The sequence below is a fragment of the Thunnus maccoyii genome, chromosome 22, assembly GCF_910596095.1.
Source record: "Thunnus maccoyii chromosome 22, fThuMac1.1, whole genome shotgun sequence".
In the NCBI taxonomy this organism is placed as follows: domain Eukaryota; kingdom Metazoa; phylum Chordata; class Actinopteri; order Scombriformes; family Scombridae; genus Thunnus; species Thunnus maccoyii.
The window spans coordinates 5,348,535-5,366,942 of NC_056554.1; the positions used below are offsets into that span (position 1 = coordinate 5,348,535).

Genomic DNA, 18,408 nt, shown 5'->3' on the forward strand with positions numbered 1-18,408 from the left:
AACTGGCAGGGAGAGACCAGATTAAGTTAAGATTAAGATTAGAGCCCTCTAGACCTGTAGATGACTAGAGATGATTTCAGTTGATGTATGTACAAATGAAGGGATGAAGGGATACATGGATAGATAACGAATATCGTTCTTTACTTGTTCACAATATACTTTGTGCTGCATTAGACAAGATGTTTGTTTAAATACACCGGTGGGAAATTTGTTTAAAAAATAACTGTCTCCTGAAGAGGAATGAGTGAGCACTCCATAAAGAGAAAGCTGGACTCCCCAGTGATGGCGAATCCTGCAGGGAGATTTTTTTCACTGTCTGCACCATCTGACACAACTTCTGGATAATGACTCAGAGTTCCCTAGAATAACTTTTAATGGTCCACATTGCCCAAAATGCACCATAGTTTGTTTGTTTCCCTGCCAAGTTTTGTTCTTCTCTGTACCTGATATATAATACGCAGCTGTGACTCATGCCACCTGCAGAAGATCCCTAGTGACTCCTCTATTGTGGGATGCATCATTGAAGTCTTTAAAGTCAACAGGAAGTGTATATATGTATAATGAATAAACCCTGTATCTCAATTTGCAACAAAGAGATCATTATCTTTTGGGAATTATTACATTTAATTGTCTAATTATGAAGACTTTGCTTAGCAAATTTAGATTTTCATTCTGTCAAATAGTTTTCCATGCTCCTTCATTGGTTGAGACCATTTCATAACCCCATAGGGCCATAAAAAACACTGGATAATGCCAAAAATGGATCATCATCCAGCTGAGGCAAGATAGATTTTTGTTAATTCCTGGGAGATGCAAGGTTCCCCTAACAGCAGCATTATCTTAAAGAGCTCTTAGTAGGCATCTTAACATGCTAATACTGCCAAAGCCTTTTTAAATTAAATTCACTTCTTCTTACTTTTTGTGCCACTTAATGGGAAATGATCGCTGCGTGTGTGCAAGTCATCAACACTCCACAGTGACTTTTCCCCTTTTCTCCACATTTAATCTATAATTCACTTTTTTATGACTTTCTCTGCTGTTTCTCTCTGCCCCCAGGCGATCATCTCCTATCAGTCTGCTTCTTCATGCACCCTAAACCCCACAACTACCCCCAACAACATTGCTCTGTCTTAGAAATCTTTGCAGTAAACAGCCTTAATGGGCTCAGCATACAGACCTGTGCCACTCTGATGAAGTGGGAGATGACGGTGGCTCTCTGCGGGGCAGTGGGCTTACTGAGCACCATAAGCTGGATCCACTGGGAGACGCTGTTGAAGAGCGTGATGAAACGCTCCAGAATGGGGTTATCCACTGTGCAGCCGTGCATCACAAAGCTGTGGTAGTCCTGAAACTAAAGGAAGGAAGGGGCGTGGACACATTTTATTTAATTTGTTACAAATGAAATTTCAACATACTTGCATAACTGTATTTTTATCAATCCAAAAAAATGGCAGTTTACTTTCAACACAACAGTTATATCACCAGCAAAGATATAAAGTTATGTATAATGTTTTAAATAAATCAATATAGCTAGACAAGCACTCATAGCAAACCATCATTTTATCATTAAAGGGGCACCAATTTTACACATCACGTTCAGTGTAATCATCATGAGTAGCATATGAAGCTGTATAATTTTTTCTGTGGCCTGTGTCACAAATTGGGGGTGTGGAGTTTGAAAAACATGGGCATATACCAGGTGTAAAGAAAGATGTTATTGAGTTGCTTTATGGGAAATGTAGGACCCAGTGTTGTGAAGGGCGGGACTTATATGCCTGACTAAAAGCTAGGATATCTCAGGCTCCGCATCTCCATTTTCTACCATCTTTTTTTAAACTTGTCTATTGTATGTCCCCCAGCTGGAGTGCCCATTTAAAGGTGCAGTGTGTAGAAGTTAGTGGCATCTAGCAGAACCGACTTGGCAGAAATGAAATATAATATTCATGAGTATGTTTTAATTAGTGTATAACCACCTGAAAATTAGAATCATTGTGTTTTTGTTACCTTAGAATTAGCCCTTTATATCTACATTTATAGCTATATAGGAAGCGAATCCTCTTCCACAGAGGCCGCCATGTTGTACTGCCATGTTTCTACAGTAGCCCAGAACGGACAAACCAAACACTGGATCTAGAGAGGGTCTTTCATAACCTCACCACTCGATGCCACTAAATCTTAAACACTGGTCCTTTAAGGCAGAATGTTGTTTAAAAAAAGCAGCCAATAGACTGATTCACTGACTGATTAAACCTATCTTCAATCAGAAAAAAAAACAGATTTGTTTTCACCTAGTCTCAATTCAGAATTCTATCATTATTGCACCAGGGGTCCGTTTCACAAAGCGGGTTTAGTGAAAACTCAGAGTTTGTTAACCCTGAAATGAGGGAAACTCTGAGTTTTCCGTTTCAAAAAGGGAGGTAACTCAAACCAGAGAAAGAGGGATAACTCTAGCCTGTTTCACAGAGAGGGGTAACTTAAGCTCTCGGTCAGTTACCGTAGTAACAGACTCTATGAACCTAACCTGGTCGGGACCAGGTTTTTCTCAATGAACCTCGAGTTTCTCTCAGTCTCCGCCCTCTTTCAGAGCCACACACTCCATTTGATTTCCTCATTCATTCAGTCAGCAGGCGAGTTTTGGCGTAGCCTAGTTCTGCCGTCTGTCATTTAAAAAAATCATTAAAAAAATCAGAGTCAGTATATTAGAAGTCCATTAGGCACAGTAAGTGGCGACTTTTTCACTAACATGGCATGTCCTTTTGATAACGATCCCGTGGATGAAGGTGCAGCATTACTGCGCAGAGAATTAAATATTCGTTGAGAGATGGTTATCAGTCCGCGCATAAATGTTCTAGCATTTCCAGACAATTATCTTTTTGAGCGGTACCGTTTCACGTCACAGTCCATCATCTACATACACAACCTAATCCGTCCTTACATTTGCAACATTACCAATCGTAATCATGCTCTCACATCCCAGCAGATATTGTGTGTTGCACTGTGTTTCTTTGCAAACGGAAGTTTTTTGTACAATGTCGGAGCCAGCCACTGGCCTTCCTAAATTTTGGCTTAGGGCCAGCTCCTCTGCCTCCGTTAGAGGTGGCGGTGCTGGACCACCACCCGTTTTACGGGCATCTGCCTTCTTTCTGTTGGCTGAGTAGAAGTCTGTGTTAGTTTAAATAGGGTTAATTATTTAACAGAACATGATATAGATGAGAAGACATTTATGTGTGTGAAACCAGCATTATGTTGGGGATAAAACAACTGCACAGTCAAACAGCCACTTAATATTTACTTTACAATGTAAAACATGATCAAATGAGGTTCCCCCATGAGATTATGCCGAGGTTTCACCTGTTTGAACAATGTTTTTATATTTCATCCTAAACTGCTTCCAAGTGCGCTTCTCCCTCGCGGGATTGGACCTAAATGAAATAAATTAATAGGCGACCAATCAAGCAGTTTTCCTCTGTAATATTATTGTGATTGCAAAGGACCACATTTAAACTTACGCATTGACCCGAGCAGCAATGTTCTCCCACGCCGTCTCCCTCTCTTTTGCAGCTGCAGTGGTGTTGCACTTCTTTTTGAAAACATGTTCAAACTCGCCGTATTATCGCATTAAGATTTCTAGCCCTAGTGGGGCGAAAAACGCAGCCCTCCGCTTCCCTGTTGCCATGGTGACTCGTTGAATCGGGGCTCAATTGATGCTGGCTTTTTATAGTTGTGGTGCACGCGCTTAACTCCAGGTGAAACTACTCCGAGTTGAATAAACTGACTCAAATCAGCTGTTCTGGAACCGGAAACTCGGAGTTTCCTATCTCAGAGTAGATCAACTCAGAGTTCAGGATTAGACTCAGAGTTTGTTGAACCTGCTTTGTGAAACGGACCCCAGGACCAGTCGGCTAGATGCTCTATATTTCTATTAAAGATGCTTCTTTTGTTTTATATTGAGCCAGATTCTGTTGAGATAAAGATATACTAAGACAACGCCAAGACAAATCACTACCATTGTCCCCATCTTTCCACAAACATATCACACTTGAATAAATTATCTATAAAAAATCTACCATTTAAATCACAAACCCAGTCATTGCCTTTGCTTCCCAAAATAACGTTCAAAGACCAAATGTTTCCAGACAACAAATATAATTACTGCCAGTAAAAGTCCATTTTAACCACTATTGCTTAGCAACAACAATGTGCCTCCAGCATGTAAACACTGAATTACTTAAGAATTCAAAGAATTGAGGAGCCATAAACATCACACAAGAGCTTCAACACCAGCTGCAGTCACACTGACCAGGATCTTGCAGAAGGATTTGTACTCCAGGTAGGTCAGGTGTTCTGCCAGCTCACAGGAGTCGAGGTGGTCAAATAGCAGAGACATCTTCCTCTTTTTGGACACGGATGGGACACGCTGAGTCACCTGCCGCTTCCATTTATATGACGGCCTGACAGGGATGATAAAGCAGAGAAAAGACTGAATATTTCATGAACAATTATCTCTCTCTTCTTGGGCCTTTTGGAACACCATCATAATACATTATGAGGATCAGCTTTATAGGCTCTCCTCAAGTTAGAGCTGCACTGACAGTGGTGCTGGATATCAAAGCAACATTATGCTGAAATATAGCATTACAGAACTTCCACGATAAAAGTCCTGTAAAACATTAAATATTAGAGGCAAACCACAACTATCCTACTAATATTCTGTTAATGTAACTTCCGCAGAAGAGACTTAATTTCTAGAAGGGCATTCCTGCATTTGCAAACGTTCAGCTACAGCAAATCACAAATCTGCTCCACAATGGTGTCTCCTTATGGACCACTAAAGGGAAGTTGAAGTCACACAGAAATGGCTTTTATGGGAAAAGGAGAAGTCACTGACCCTGCATAGCACAGCTCAGCAATGTCTGAGAACTGGCAATAAAAGGGCACGCTGACAAAAACACCCACAGACAAAGGCATTCATTCACACTGTAAACAACAAACACAGCGTTCAGCAGCCAATTCACTTACACACTCTCAATGTCAATGAGCTGACTCTGCCTCTCGTTGCCCTCGGTGGTCAAGAGGTCTTTAAAGTCTTTGATTTGATCCGCCAGCTCAGGGCTCAGATTGAACTCTGCTGGAAACTCTGAGATCCAGTACCTGGAAAGTAGAACAAAGGGATGAAAAGAGAGAAAGACGATGAACAGTGCAAGAATGCAAGGCAAGAATAGAGGAAAAATAGACTTATTTACATCTACACAGTAATGTGACTGTTGCCAACACTTAAGGTGATTCATTGATTTAGTTGTTATCATGATGTTATGAAGTCACATTTTGCCATATAACTGTTTCTGTATGACATGTAGTTACTGTCAATATTCAACTGGAAACCCCAAAACCCACAAATCAAGTAAATCAAATGAAATTATAGGGGTAGAAGTATGAATGACAGTTTATTACTTGACAAGATGGCAGATTCTTGTTCGGTGCTCAGCAGTGCAGCTCTCCTCTTGAGATCTGATCCAAAAGTCAAGGTGCAACCTTGCTGGAACTGTTTTCTCCCCTTGAATCTAAGTAAGATTTGACAATTTTAAGAGAACCATTTAAAATGACCGTTGATAGGTCAAGGTCCTTTCTCACCAGAAAGCCCTAAAATCTGACCTGATCTGACTCTGATAACATGACTCTGTCAATAGCATGAAAAGAAATCTTTAAGACAGACACAGAAAAACCAAAGGTGAAGGATACTTGAGCACGAGCTTCTTTGCCATGTCAATTGAAGGGATGTACCAAGGGTGCATCATGAGAAACATGCGGACCAAGGGAATATCCTTCAAAGTGCCTTTCTCATCTGAAACGGGGAGACAGGATGACAATCATCATTAGGAAACATGACCTTGCAATGTTCACCTGCTACCTGCTGTGTGTATCTATTCTGGTAGTCTGTGTGTTAGTCATTGCCTGATCTCCAACACTATACACTTCAACAGAAGACATTTTTTTAAATTTCACTTAATTTCCCCAAAACATATAAATGAATAAAGTTAAACATGAAATGGCTAAAATGACAAACCAAAGGCTTGGATGCATGCTTCCACCAGCTCGTCCACTGTGGCCGACTGCTCCGATAATACAGACTCCATCGTTTCCTCCTTCCTCTCTGTTGCTGTCCTCGTTTCCCTCTCTCTGGTTTGTGTCTCGTGCCTCTCACTAAGCACAAAAGAAGAAAAGAGGAAAGCAAAAGAGAGTAATTATGAGGCAGAGAGAGAGAGAGAAAATGAAATCTGCAGCCACTGTTGCTGCATGTTTGAAATAGTTGTGTGGTCAGTTATTTTGCATCCTCAGTGCGAGCGAGAGATAATAAGCGACTGATTACACAAGATTCAGGATTGGCATGATGACATGTTGATACTGTCTGTTGAATTTAATTAGTATATCTGTCTGCCAATATCATCCCTTGGCTGATATGATGGTTTGACTTGACCCAAAAATTCAAGGTGTCAGTGTGCAAAACCTGCACTGAAACTTGTTCTACTTGAATTTAATTGGCGTGACTTTCATTGGAGAGTTTAAATGTCTTTTTGATGTGTAAAATGCTAAGACAGTTTTAAACCCTGCATTCTTTTTATATTTGGTGAAATGTAGAGCTGAGGATTGTTTTGACTCTCTTACTTTGACACAGTAGTGTAAAAAGTTACACCCAAGTTATAACTTATAGGAAAAGAAGTTGACTTACTGGGAAATATCTGATGGAGTTATGCAATCAAGGAATATATAAACAGAAACTGAACTGACCAATGCTAACTTTCTGTGCAGTTTTTGGTCAGTACAGAAAAAAACCCTAAAATGTGATGTAAAAATCAGAGGTAGAATGTAACTGAGTACATTTAGCACTGCAATTGTACAATTATCAGGTATGTCTAACTTTCTTGAGTATTTCCATTTTATGCCTCTTCTTCATAGTTCTGTTTTATTACATTTCAGAGAGAAATGTTGTACTATTTACTCAACAACACTAGTTTGACAGTTACAGTTACTATTTACTTTGCTGATTAAGATTTTACAAACAAAACAAATGATCAGTTTATAAAATATGATGCTTTTCCATGAGTTTAACTACCCAACAACATATAAAAATAGTTAAATTAGCTCAAGGTGTATTTTTTACACATTATTGCTAATTTTACAGAAGTAACATCTGAATGCCTCTTACTGCACTTATTGAAATATTCAAATTTTAAAAATAAATACTGGCAGCAAGTTCAATTAAAACAATAGCATTGTCTGCATTGATTTTAAATTCTGTAACGACTGAACTCTAATTTACATTTGCACATCCATACTTGCTTGTGAACTTTCCAGCCCTTCTACAGGAATAGTTATATGTTGCACAGATGCAAATTTAGCATACCATTAAGGTCAGAATTCAATAGTGACAATAAAGCCTGCTTTGACCTCAATGTGGCTTGTTAAAAAACACTGATAGAAAGCCACAGGCCACAAGGACAGGAAACCACAACTTATTATCTCCTTTCTGACTAGCTGCAGTGCTGTGGACAACACAGACAGCACAATGAAAGCACATTAAACATTAAAATCATATCCGCATATCCTGGACATGTATGATTGGGTTCAGTCTATCAGACTATTTTGTTTTTGAAAAAAAAAAGGGAACTGGGTCTTGGTGATTGAGGAGGTCCTTATAACAGGAAACCATGGCAACCACAGCTTAATGTCCAGTCACACTTTCACAACATATACACACACACACAGTGTGCATGCGCAAAATACATGTTTTTACCTAAGTATGCTTTAAAAGTAAGAATAGCCTGAGGGAAACTATTTTTTGCTCTAATCATAGATAGTTTTTTATGTCTGAAGAGGTAAAATACACTAATTATATCTTCTAAATAGGTTTGTGCTCAATCTGGTGGCAAAATAAGAGATGAAAGAAGCCACTGAACATTTCTGTCTTGCTGATAAGCGTGAAGGTAACTCTAAGGTTATGCTTGAGTGACAAAGTTAGGGCACACAATCCACAACAACACACCCTGCTACTGCATCTACTAATGGCTCTTCAATGGTGTGGTTCTGTTGAAAAAGGGTGTGATGAGTATGTGTATGTATCTATTGTGCCTGACACAATAAAGCCTTCCACTGCGCTGTCTCTGCTGCAGTGCGGTGGGCGGACACACTCAATTACAGGCTTCACGAACTGTCTCTGCCACACACACACACACACACACACACACACACACACACACACACACACACACACACACACACACATACACATACACATACACATACATACACATTTCTGCAGGGATGGAGGGAAAAGAAAGCATAGAAAAGGAGAAGGAAGTGTAACCGTAAAGCATCAATCATCAGTCTTAACAGTCAGAATGAGTGAAAGTCACTATAATGATGAGTCAGAAAGCGTCAAAGTATGGAATAGTGACCTACAAATCTGTGCTGTTATGATGGATGTGGTCAGATCATGGAGAGATTAAGTGTAAAGAAAGGACAAACTGCTTGACCAGTCAGACCGATGTACTGTTGCTATCGATAGACATAAAAGTTCCTGAGACGGTTGTATAAGTTACCATAGGAAATAAGTCTGAGCTATAGGGCAGTGTTGCAAGAACAGTGTGAAACCTCTAAGGAAAAAAAACAAAAACAGAGACCTGTAGCATCTGACTCACAAAGAGCATTAAATTCTTAGTATAAAATTTCCCAGAACAGATACTATTGCTCACATCTCATGAATATAATAGGAAGGAATGTGGCCATGAAGAACATTACGGCCTCACAACAAGACTCATTATTAATGTTGAGCTGAAAATGAGCTGAAACGGTTTTCACTGTGACTAAATGAGGCATCTGTTTCATTTCTGCATTTTTACCTTTCAGTTCAGAACAGTCTGTCCTCAAGACGCGAATGAGCACATAAAACATTACTGCTTTCCTCATAGATGCAGTCACCTACTGTATCAATCCCTCAGAGGCCGTAAAGGCAGGGGTGTTTTTCAGTGCCACATGTGCAAGGGCTGAGCCTGCTTTTAACTGTGTAGTCTGGCACTGCAGCACAGGCTGTGCCCATCTTGATGATGATACTATCATGCCATTCAGTCGAATACACCATTCATCATCCCGCTGACAGGAGCTCTTTGTTGCGACCCAGAGAACAATTCTCTCTCTGCATCCAGGAGCATTCAGAACTGATTTATCCTTAACAAGCTCTCCCCCTTTGTCTTTCTTGCAACTCCTTATTTTCCCTGCAGTCTGATTTCTGACACTGTTTCTTTAGCCGTGAACCGGTAGATTGATTGTTAGGTAGGACAAACTATGAGAGCTTTGGTGTCATCCTTGGTTGCCAGGTGACAGCGATCCAGGGCCATCGATCAGGCAGATTAGGGGGCGGGATGGGGGAGCGCAGCGGGGATAAAGGGAAATTGACGGGTGCCTGGTCAGTCCTGGCCATGCACAATCTGCAGTGGTCTGCTGCTGGTTTAGTGGGCAGTGAAAATGTCACATCCTCTGGCTAGACACAGACAGACACCTTCCCACTGCTGTCCATCTCATTCTTACTATTACAGCCACAAAAACAACCTAAAAACAGTTCACCATTCTGCCTGTAACACATTCACACATTGCTCATTTGTTAAGAGTCACAAGCCAAAGAATTTCAGAACCACTGTATACTGCGTCTTTTACTTATGTACTTCGAACGTTATATATGCACGTATATATGCACGTATATATGCAAGAAACTACATTAGATTAACCAGAGCTTGTCTGTGTTGTGAAAAGGCCTCAAATAATGATTACTTTCATATTCATTAGTCTGTTGATTTTTATGGTTAATCGATATAGTGTTGCAACTAATTAACATTTTCAATATTGATTCATGTGCCAAGTGACATCTTGATTAATCATTTGCTCTTTAAAATATCATAAAATAGGGAAAGAAAATGGCAGTCACAGTTTCCTGGAGATGTTTGATATGCAATCACACATGACAAAGAAAATTAGCAAATCATCACATTTGAGAAGCTGAAACTTGAGAATTTTTGGGATTTTTGCTCTAAAAAAATGACTTAAACAACTAATCGATCCTCAAAATAGCTGCTACTTAATTTTGTGTGGATCAATTAACCAAGTAATTGCTTCAGGCCTAAATCAATGAACCATTTAGTTGATGAAATGTTGAAAAACACTGAAAAATGCACATAACAGTTTCCTGTTAAGATGCCAAGATCAAATTCTTTGTTATGTCCGACACAATGCTAAAAAATGATAACATACAAATAACATACAAATGTTCACATTGAGAAGCTGTAACCAGTAATAGTTTGGGATATAATTGTTATCAATTAATTTTCTGCTGATCAACAGTTTTTTTCAGCAAATCAATGCTGTTGATTGCTTGTTGTTTGCTTAGTTGTCCAAAACTGGCTGAGCAAGAGTGCACTTTTTCAGTTTTATGAGTAGTGGGAAAACATGACAGCACGCACATTCAGCACATTTACTGACATTTACTGGCATAAGCACAGAGCATCACATTCAAATGCACTTTGAATTTAATACTTACCTATAAGAGTTCTTAAATACCTGTCTAAAGTGGATATATGGCTTCTCTCCTGTGAGGTAAATTATTTGGTGGATACATGCCTTTTTCCTGTTTAAATCAAATCAGACCATGCTAAGTACACCAGACCCCCTGGCCTGTTCGATGGTCACATCTGGCCCATGTATTTGAAACACAAGCTCTCACATTAGGGAGAAACAGACTGGCTCTATGAATCTCCAAAGCCTTTTCATGTCTTAAAATCGACACTAGCACTGAGCGATGATAAGTCACTGACAAATACACAGATAATGATATCCATCCTGCTATTGATATTCCAATAAGGGCTCATTTCCATGCTAGTAAATACACCGAGCTAATGCACAGTCCCCATACAGCCATTGATCTAGTTTTATACTTCCCCCCATTGGTATTTGGGTAAAACGAGTTTGATTGATGTTTTAATGGATAATGGCTGTGAACCAAAGGATGTGAATGCATTTATCCATTCTAATTAGCTGTTAGAAAGGCATTGAAAACACACACAAAGCACCTTCAGTCTGCCTTACACAAACATGTTAAGAGGTTCTATCTGCAGCGTTTTGATCCATGGTAGCATTGAAGCTCCAGTGATAGTATGACAGTCAGTGAGTCCATCCCATGGTCTACACTAACATTAATAATTAATTTCAACAGATATTCAATGGAATGCCATAAAATTCATGTTCCCCAAAGAATCTTTTCTAATGATTCCCTGACTTTTTACCCACCATGATGACATCTTTGGTTTGTTTTACACAATTCTGCTGTCCAAATTATTGCTTAATTTTTTATTGTTTACATGTGATATTGCACACATCTGTCCATGTCAATATTTGTATCAATATCTTAATATGTTTTGATTTAGTTAGTGGCCAATTTCTCACAGCACTGGTGTATTTGGAGCTTGTGTTTCTAAAATTGAGACCATGTTTATCTAAAGATAATATGAGGTTTCAACGGTCTGAGTCTTATCAAGTGGAGATCTTCCACAGTTGCAGTCTTCTTAAAAAAAAAAACTGTCTTTGTGTCTCAACGGACAGTGATTTCCTGTTCAGCTGCAGTGGAAGGATCAGACGTGGCCCGTGGCATAGGCGGTATAGGCGAATGCTAGGGACGCTGTCCATCCAGGGCGCCTCGAATTAGGGAAGAAAAGAAAATTCAAACTTTTAAACTTTTACTATTTCTTACTAACACGATTTTAATACTATTATTTTGAAATATTACAAAAAAAGCCCAAAACAACATAACTACATAGCATAGCCTATTAAGTAGACTCTACTTCCTTTTTCCATCCCCTTTTGTAATTAAAAGTTGTAAGCCTTTACATTTTCATTATTGATTAGTCTTATATGTATAGCAAACAGCCTGCATCATGTGGGAGAAGTCCTCACTGAATACATGTTTTGTGCTTGAATGCTAGGTGTAGGGGAGACCGGGGACAATTGTAATAATTTTGGTTGTGATGTTATTACTCAAAAACCTCTTCAACTATTTGGAAACAATTTTTATGTAGGCAACTTGTATTTGTGTTCTACTTTTTTAACAATCATCAAATGTTTTTACAAGCAATGTTAGAGTCACAATATTGACTGAAACACCAGAAGTCAAACGTTACATCTGCCCCCATGTGCAGGGGCGATTGTAACAGCACACATAATACCTTCATATAAATATCACAACCACCACAATAAACCATAAACCTCAAAGAATATAGATAAAAAAATAAAGTTAAAACAATTTAATATCTATTGAACAATTTAATATCCATTAATTCCAGTTGAACTAAAACAGCATAATTAATCAGAATTATACAAATATAAAAACAATTTCTAATGAATAAGTAACAGAAACAGCATCATGCAAAAAACAGGGTTTCCCTTCATCTACATTTAGATATAGTTAGAGACATTGGTTTGTACTTTGGCAGGCAGAGAGGGATCATCACAGACCATGTGCATAATGAGTTTCATGGTTCTGACTCATTCTGATTGCTATTTGAAACGTTACGATTGCCCCCGGTCTACTCTTGCTGTTTGTGTTTAGAATATTATAGACTATAATGGAGCTTAGGTGCTATTATTGGCTGGGTTTCACCATCAGCAGATTTTTTATTCATGAATGTAACACCCAATGGTCACATATATTCCTCTTCTCTCTTCAGATTTTTGCATTTTTGCACCCCTGCAAATCCTGGCCCACCTTCTCCACCTCAGACAAGCCCAGCATCAAGTTCTTTAATACTGTTTTTATTTTATGGGTGTTTTTTTGTTTCTAAAATAAAAAGCTCAAAGACATGAAGCTATGCAGTTTTGGTGTGAGTGTATGAACACTGGTGGTGGAACTGGCTGTGATAAAAGGGGAGCCAGCTAAAATCCTGCCTAGGGCACCAAATCAGTCAAGACTGGCTCTGAGGAGAATAGTAACAAAAACAGTGAATTTCGCACTATGAATAGTAACTTTGAAAGATATCTACTTGATGGATGGCTGAAGTCTCATATTAGCTTCAGACAAACTTTTAAATACATTTTTGTAGGAAAGGAGGGCTGTGGATTTTGTCCCCCATCACGTACATTGAAAGTGCATTATGAGGGGATCTCTATATGGACAGTATGAACAGGAGGAATGATTACAGCAAGAAAAATATGTCAATGTTAATTTGGGTACCTGACTATTGTTTAGGACAGTCTTGAAAAATTGTGAACTTATCGTTTATAGTAATTCCATCTTTTTATCATCTGCTACAGCTAAAAGAAAAGAAAACCAAAACACTTTATTCAACAAATTCAACCCGGTGGCACACAGTGTTAAATGTAGTTTAAAGTCTGGTAGAAGCCAAAAAGCTATGAAAACAATTTTTAAATATTTTAAAAATATATTTCATAAAAGTAACATCTAAAATTATTATGGTATTAATTTTCATCTAGCAGATGGCAAATGAAGGGCCAGTAATCTTCATTTTGGTGCTTTGTCTTATCTTTCGGTTCTTGTGAGTACAAGAATGCACTACATACAAACACCACTTCTTCATGATATACACACACCACCCTAATCTATTTCCCAACACCCCCTAGTTTTTTTCAGGAAGTTGTAGCAAGGGTGTTGCATGATGGGTCAGATATAGTTCTCCAGAGGGGCCTACAGAGTGGCTGGTGGCAGGCTCTATTTACAGACTGCAGGGTACTGAGAGCAGGAAGGGAAACATTTCCTTTTCCCTGGACACGCAGAATGCCACATCGGTGGGGGGGCACCGGCTGCAAACTGAGATTAGCAGCTACAGTTGCTCCTTAGGGAGGGATGGAGGGGGTTGAGGCACAGGGAGGAGAGGAGCGAAGGGAGAGAAGGAGATAAAGAGAGAGACTGGGAGGCAGGAAGAGAGCATACTCTACCTCACTTCGGACCAGTCAAACATGAAAAGAGGTTGTTGGCTGAGGAGTGAGGGAGATCAAATAGGGAGGGATAGTAATGATGAAAAACACAATAAGAAGAAAAAACTGCAACTGGGATCTATCTCTGCTAATATGTATGTAAGAGAGGCATTCAGCACTTTTTCAAAATCTTGAAATAACAAAAGGAACCGAGGGAGAAAAATATGTAGATTTCACAATGTCTTGGTGGGACATAGCAGCTGCCAGAGTGTAATGTTTTATTACGTCCTCCAAAACGAAAAAAAGTCATGCATCCTGTTCCACATCTGGCACAATCTCATATCTCATATCTCAACTTTCTGTCTTCAAATGAAAAGTATAATGTGTGAGACAAAAAGGGCATTGCTACGGACCCAATGTGCCGTTAAAACATACAAGATACATTAACACATGTTAACACATGATCACAAAACACAACAATGTATCATTGTGTCAAACTGTTTTTACTGCTTTGTTTTGAGGCTTCCTGCTCGTACTTTTGTCCTTTACCAGATGTGAAAGTTTGCTTCATAACAAATACCGGAAGGGTGTATTTTTGTGTGTGTGTGTGTGTGTGTGTGTGAGTGTGTGACATGTGATGATTGCTTGAGTGTGTCCACACAATTTTAAAAATCTTGTTACAATCTCAAATGCAGTGGGTTTAAAGTGTAATGAGTACTCATAAGGCGTGTTTTTCTCACATTTCTTTAATCTCCTCCCCATTCGAGGTTTTTTCCTCTCTGTCGGTTAACTCCCTGACACACACATTACTTCCTTCTCAAACCTTGCAGTGTGATGAGTGAAAGATGAGGCCACATGGTGTATTGTGTAAAAGAGCAAACATGATACATCATCTTTTGCAATGGCACATTAGGATTCGCCCCTCACAGTGAACACCCGGACAATTCCTGCCAACTTTCTATTCATTTCAGGGCTTGCCTCGGTCAGAGTTCATTTTCTGCTTTTTCTGCAATGCTGAAGTCAGGAATCTCACTTCCTGTTGTTACTGAATGTTTCATCTCAGGTTAAGAAATTCCATCTACTGACATTATCTGAAATATTAGTCTTTGCCAGAATAACGCATTAACCAGATAGCAAATTTATGGAAAACATTATGATTTATGGAAAAAGTGGTTAATTGCTGGATGATTTCTACTTCCAAAAACTAAAGGTTTTGGGAGATAAGTTTATTCTCTTTCTTGCCTAGAGTTAGTTGAAAAGATCAATACCACTCTCACATTAGGATGGTTAGATTAGCTTAGTTTATTTTAGCAGATTTGTTACCTTTGAACCCTTGTTTCCACCCTTTATGCTTAAAGGTGCAGTGTGTAGAATTTTGGCAGCGGAACAGACTTGGCAGAAATGGAATATAATATTCATGAGTATGTTTTAATTAGTGTATAATCACCTGAAAATAAGAATCGTGTTTTCGTTACCTTACCCTTCCATGGAGGCCTACGCCATGTTTCTACAGTAGCCCAGAACAGACAAACTAAACTCTAGAAAAGGCCTTCTGCGAGTTTTGCAGCTAGCGTAGGTTCTTCTCTATGCTTGGAAGGGAAGGGGAGGGGTATTCAGACTGTTGCAATCTGCAACTTCACCATTAGATGCCGCTAAATCCTACACACTGCTCCTTAAATTAAGCTACAACTGGCTGCTGACTGTAGCTTTATATTTGTTGTACAAACATAATGAGATTGATATGAATATTCTCATCTAACTCAACAAGAAAGTGATTAAGCGTATATCCAAAAGTTTTTCTTAAATATTTCATCTTGTGCTTCAGAATTGCAGTTAGTTAAAAATAATCATGAAAAGAAAGTCAATGAAAGATAACATAATCCACATTGAAAATCCATGCATTACATTTTCCAGAGCAGTTTCCGCTAGCAATTCCCAATGCAAATGTATGCCATTTTCATTGCCTGGAAGCACCAAAGGCCCACTGTCCATGCAGATAGAAGAGGGTAAGGCTGTGTAGCTGCAGGAAAACATGCACCCAAAAACAGCCTCTGGTTTGGCTCAGACAGCATGTGATGCTGAGTCCGTAAATTCAGGTTTTCTAAGAAATATCTGTGGTTTGCAGAAACTACAAAAACAGGACATCTAGAGACTGTGTTCCTTGCAGTGTTCAGCTGCTTTGTTTCCTCCTGCCTGTCAGAGTTGAGAGCTCAGAGCCATATGGTGGTTTGAAACAGCCTTTATTCTGAAACTAGTTTCATGTTATGTGTGAGTTTCACATTCGCCTAGCCAACCAGGTTCATTACCTCAACAGTCTTTTCAACAGTGGTAGCTCTGGCTAGTTCCTGTTTATGTATTCCTCCCTAAAACAGCTAGCATCCCTGCGCAGACCACAAAACCCAGAATTTCCTGAAGTCATAATAAACCATTCATCATACACATTCAGATCAAGAGTATGAGAGATTATGGGTTGCAAGTATAAAAACAAGGTGGAGAAATGAATGCACTTTTTTGATTGCAGGTGCAGGATACCACAAGCGTTAAACTCAGTCATTTTTGGATCATAGATCCCTTTCTGAAAGTGAGGCACGCCTAACACCTGTAGCACAGAGTTACACCAGTCAACTGGAGCTTTAACTAATCACGATCATGCAATCACTACCGCCGCTAATTCACTGCCTCAAGTAACCACTAGCCAAGATACAACCACCAAGTCTGCACAGTGTGTTTTCGATCTATTCTCCCACCAGGCTCATCTACTACTGTGTTTCGCCTTGATTTAATTCCAGCCAAAGCTTGATTTATAGCTCTTCAGGTCCGACACTTTCCCTTTCCAGCTACCTTCCCCTCCCGTGTCTTCCTCTCTGCTGCGGCTGCCTTTCTCTTTTGCGTTCCAGCCATGCCTTTAAAGGTGAGGAGAGGAGAGTGCATTGACAATCTGAGATTTTACAGGGTCTGTGCCCTTTCATGGTGGGAGTTGAGGAGGTGACAGTGGAACAGAAACATCCCAGGAGGGACACAAAAGGAGATGGGATGACTGATTTTTCTGTACTAAACCATTTGGAAAAGCTGACTTTTGACAATTTTGAAATTTGTGAAAGTGTTTACTGCAGAATTAGATGTGACCCTTGCGCATACAGCAATGTCACATCTACTCACAATTAGATCCTTTATTTTTGGTGTTTTAGGATTTCTGTTGTCCTGCCAAGTTAGTGGGAGTCAAACAAAATCTAATTCCAGTTCTGCCTACGCTGCTTGCCTTTAAATTCCCCTCGCCTGTGTTTAAATTAGTTTAAAAAACACTCCTAACAAACTGTTCAGAAGAAGGCTTACAAATTCATATGGCCTAGGTGCTGTTATTTGAATGCCAATGTTGCCAGAGTTGAGATCAATCACTCCAATATACTTGGTGTGAATGCAACCTAGTGGGGAAAGTGAGAAAGGTTGATAAGGTAATTAGGTGAGTGTAGAACAGAGACTACAGAGGGATCACTTGTTTGCTACGTTATATCACATGGGCCATGGGTTACTTTGAGGCAAATGGAGATCAAAAAAAAAAAGCCAGCATCTGATACAATGGACTTTGGACTAATAGTTTTATTGACCTGTGCTTTGGTGACAGATCTGTCAGATTTGTCTGCAGATATGATTGCTGATGTTGATGGCTTGGATCATTTGCATTCTCTGAATCAGATGCTGATCTGGATGAATAAGTGCACACAAAGCAAGCTTGTGCAATATTCAAAATAGGAGCAGTTAATCAGCAACATGCTGCTCCAGCAAGTTCAGCCACACTGAAAAACACTGAAGTGACTTTTCTGCCTGACATGATGAGCTGTTGAACTACAGCTGCTAAGACTTTCAAATGTCCAGACAGGCAGCCAGCTGCAGCTTACAAGTCAAATCCCACTGCTCTGACAACAAAACATGTGTGGATAAGGCAGGGGTGAACTCAGCAAAGATGCCGCAGAGCAAGTAATCAGCGGCCTCGACACTCAAAGATGCCTCCTAATCCCTGCTGCTCTGAGGGCGGCAGAGGAAAATCACCTTGAATCACTGCAGTCAGACAGCTGCAGCCTGTGTAAGAGAACAGGTAATGAGGGGCTGATTGAACGAAAATAAAGTGAGCGAGGTAAGTCTGACCTCTCACTTGTTTAATCCTGCAGGCAAGTGGAATCACTGAATCACAATAAGCTGGGATGTGTTACCCACCAGTCACGGCAAATTCTCATTACCACACAGGTGTTCATCGGTTACTAGCAGGGCTGCTGGGTGGCTATGCAAGCTAAAAAGTCAAAAGTTAAAATTTAACTTGATTGTCAGCATCTCTCTATATCCTCCTCTACCCAGATGTGTTAAGCCATAACTTTGCATGTCAACAGACTTTTGTTTACCATCATTCTCATGCCAGTCAAAGCAGGATGAACACTCTGCCGCTCC

The 18,408-nt window shown here is 39.6% G+C and overlaps 1 protein-coding gene across 3 annotated transcripts in view; it reads right to left on the minus strand.

Moving 5' to 3' along the window:
- The window catches only part of LOC121889338 (RAS guanyl-releasing protein 2-like), a 40,131-nt gene that overhangs the window by 20,265 nt on the left and 1,458 nt on the right, over positions 1 to 18,408 (minus strand). For all 3 annotated transcript variants that reach the window (XM_042401218.1, XM_042401219.1, XM_042401217.1), the window contains exons 2-7: positions 6,065 to 6,201; positions 5,740 to 5,842; positions 5,452 to 5,508; positions 5,020 to 5,151; positions 4,301 to 4,451; positions 1,178 to 1,351 (exon numbers count right to left, since the gene is read on the minus strand). In XM_042401218.1, coding sequence (XP_042257152.1) covers positions 1,178 to 1,351; positions 4,301 to 4,451; positions 5,020 to 5,151; positions 5,452 to 5,508; positions 5,740 to 5,842; positions 6,065 to 6,134 — 687 coding nt within the window. In that variant the 5' untranslated portion in view covers positions 6,135 to 6,201. The remainder of the gene's footprint in view (positions 1 to 1,177; positions 1,352 to 4,300; positions 4,452 to 5,019; positions 5,152 to 5,451; positions 5,509 to 5,739; positions 5,843 to 6,064; positions 6,202 to 18,408) is intronic.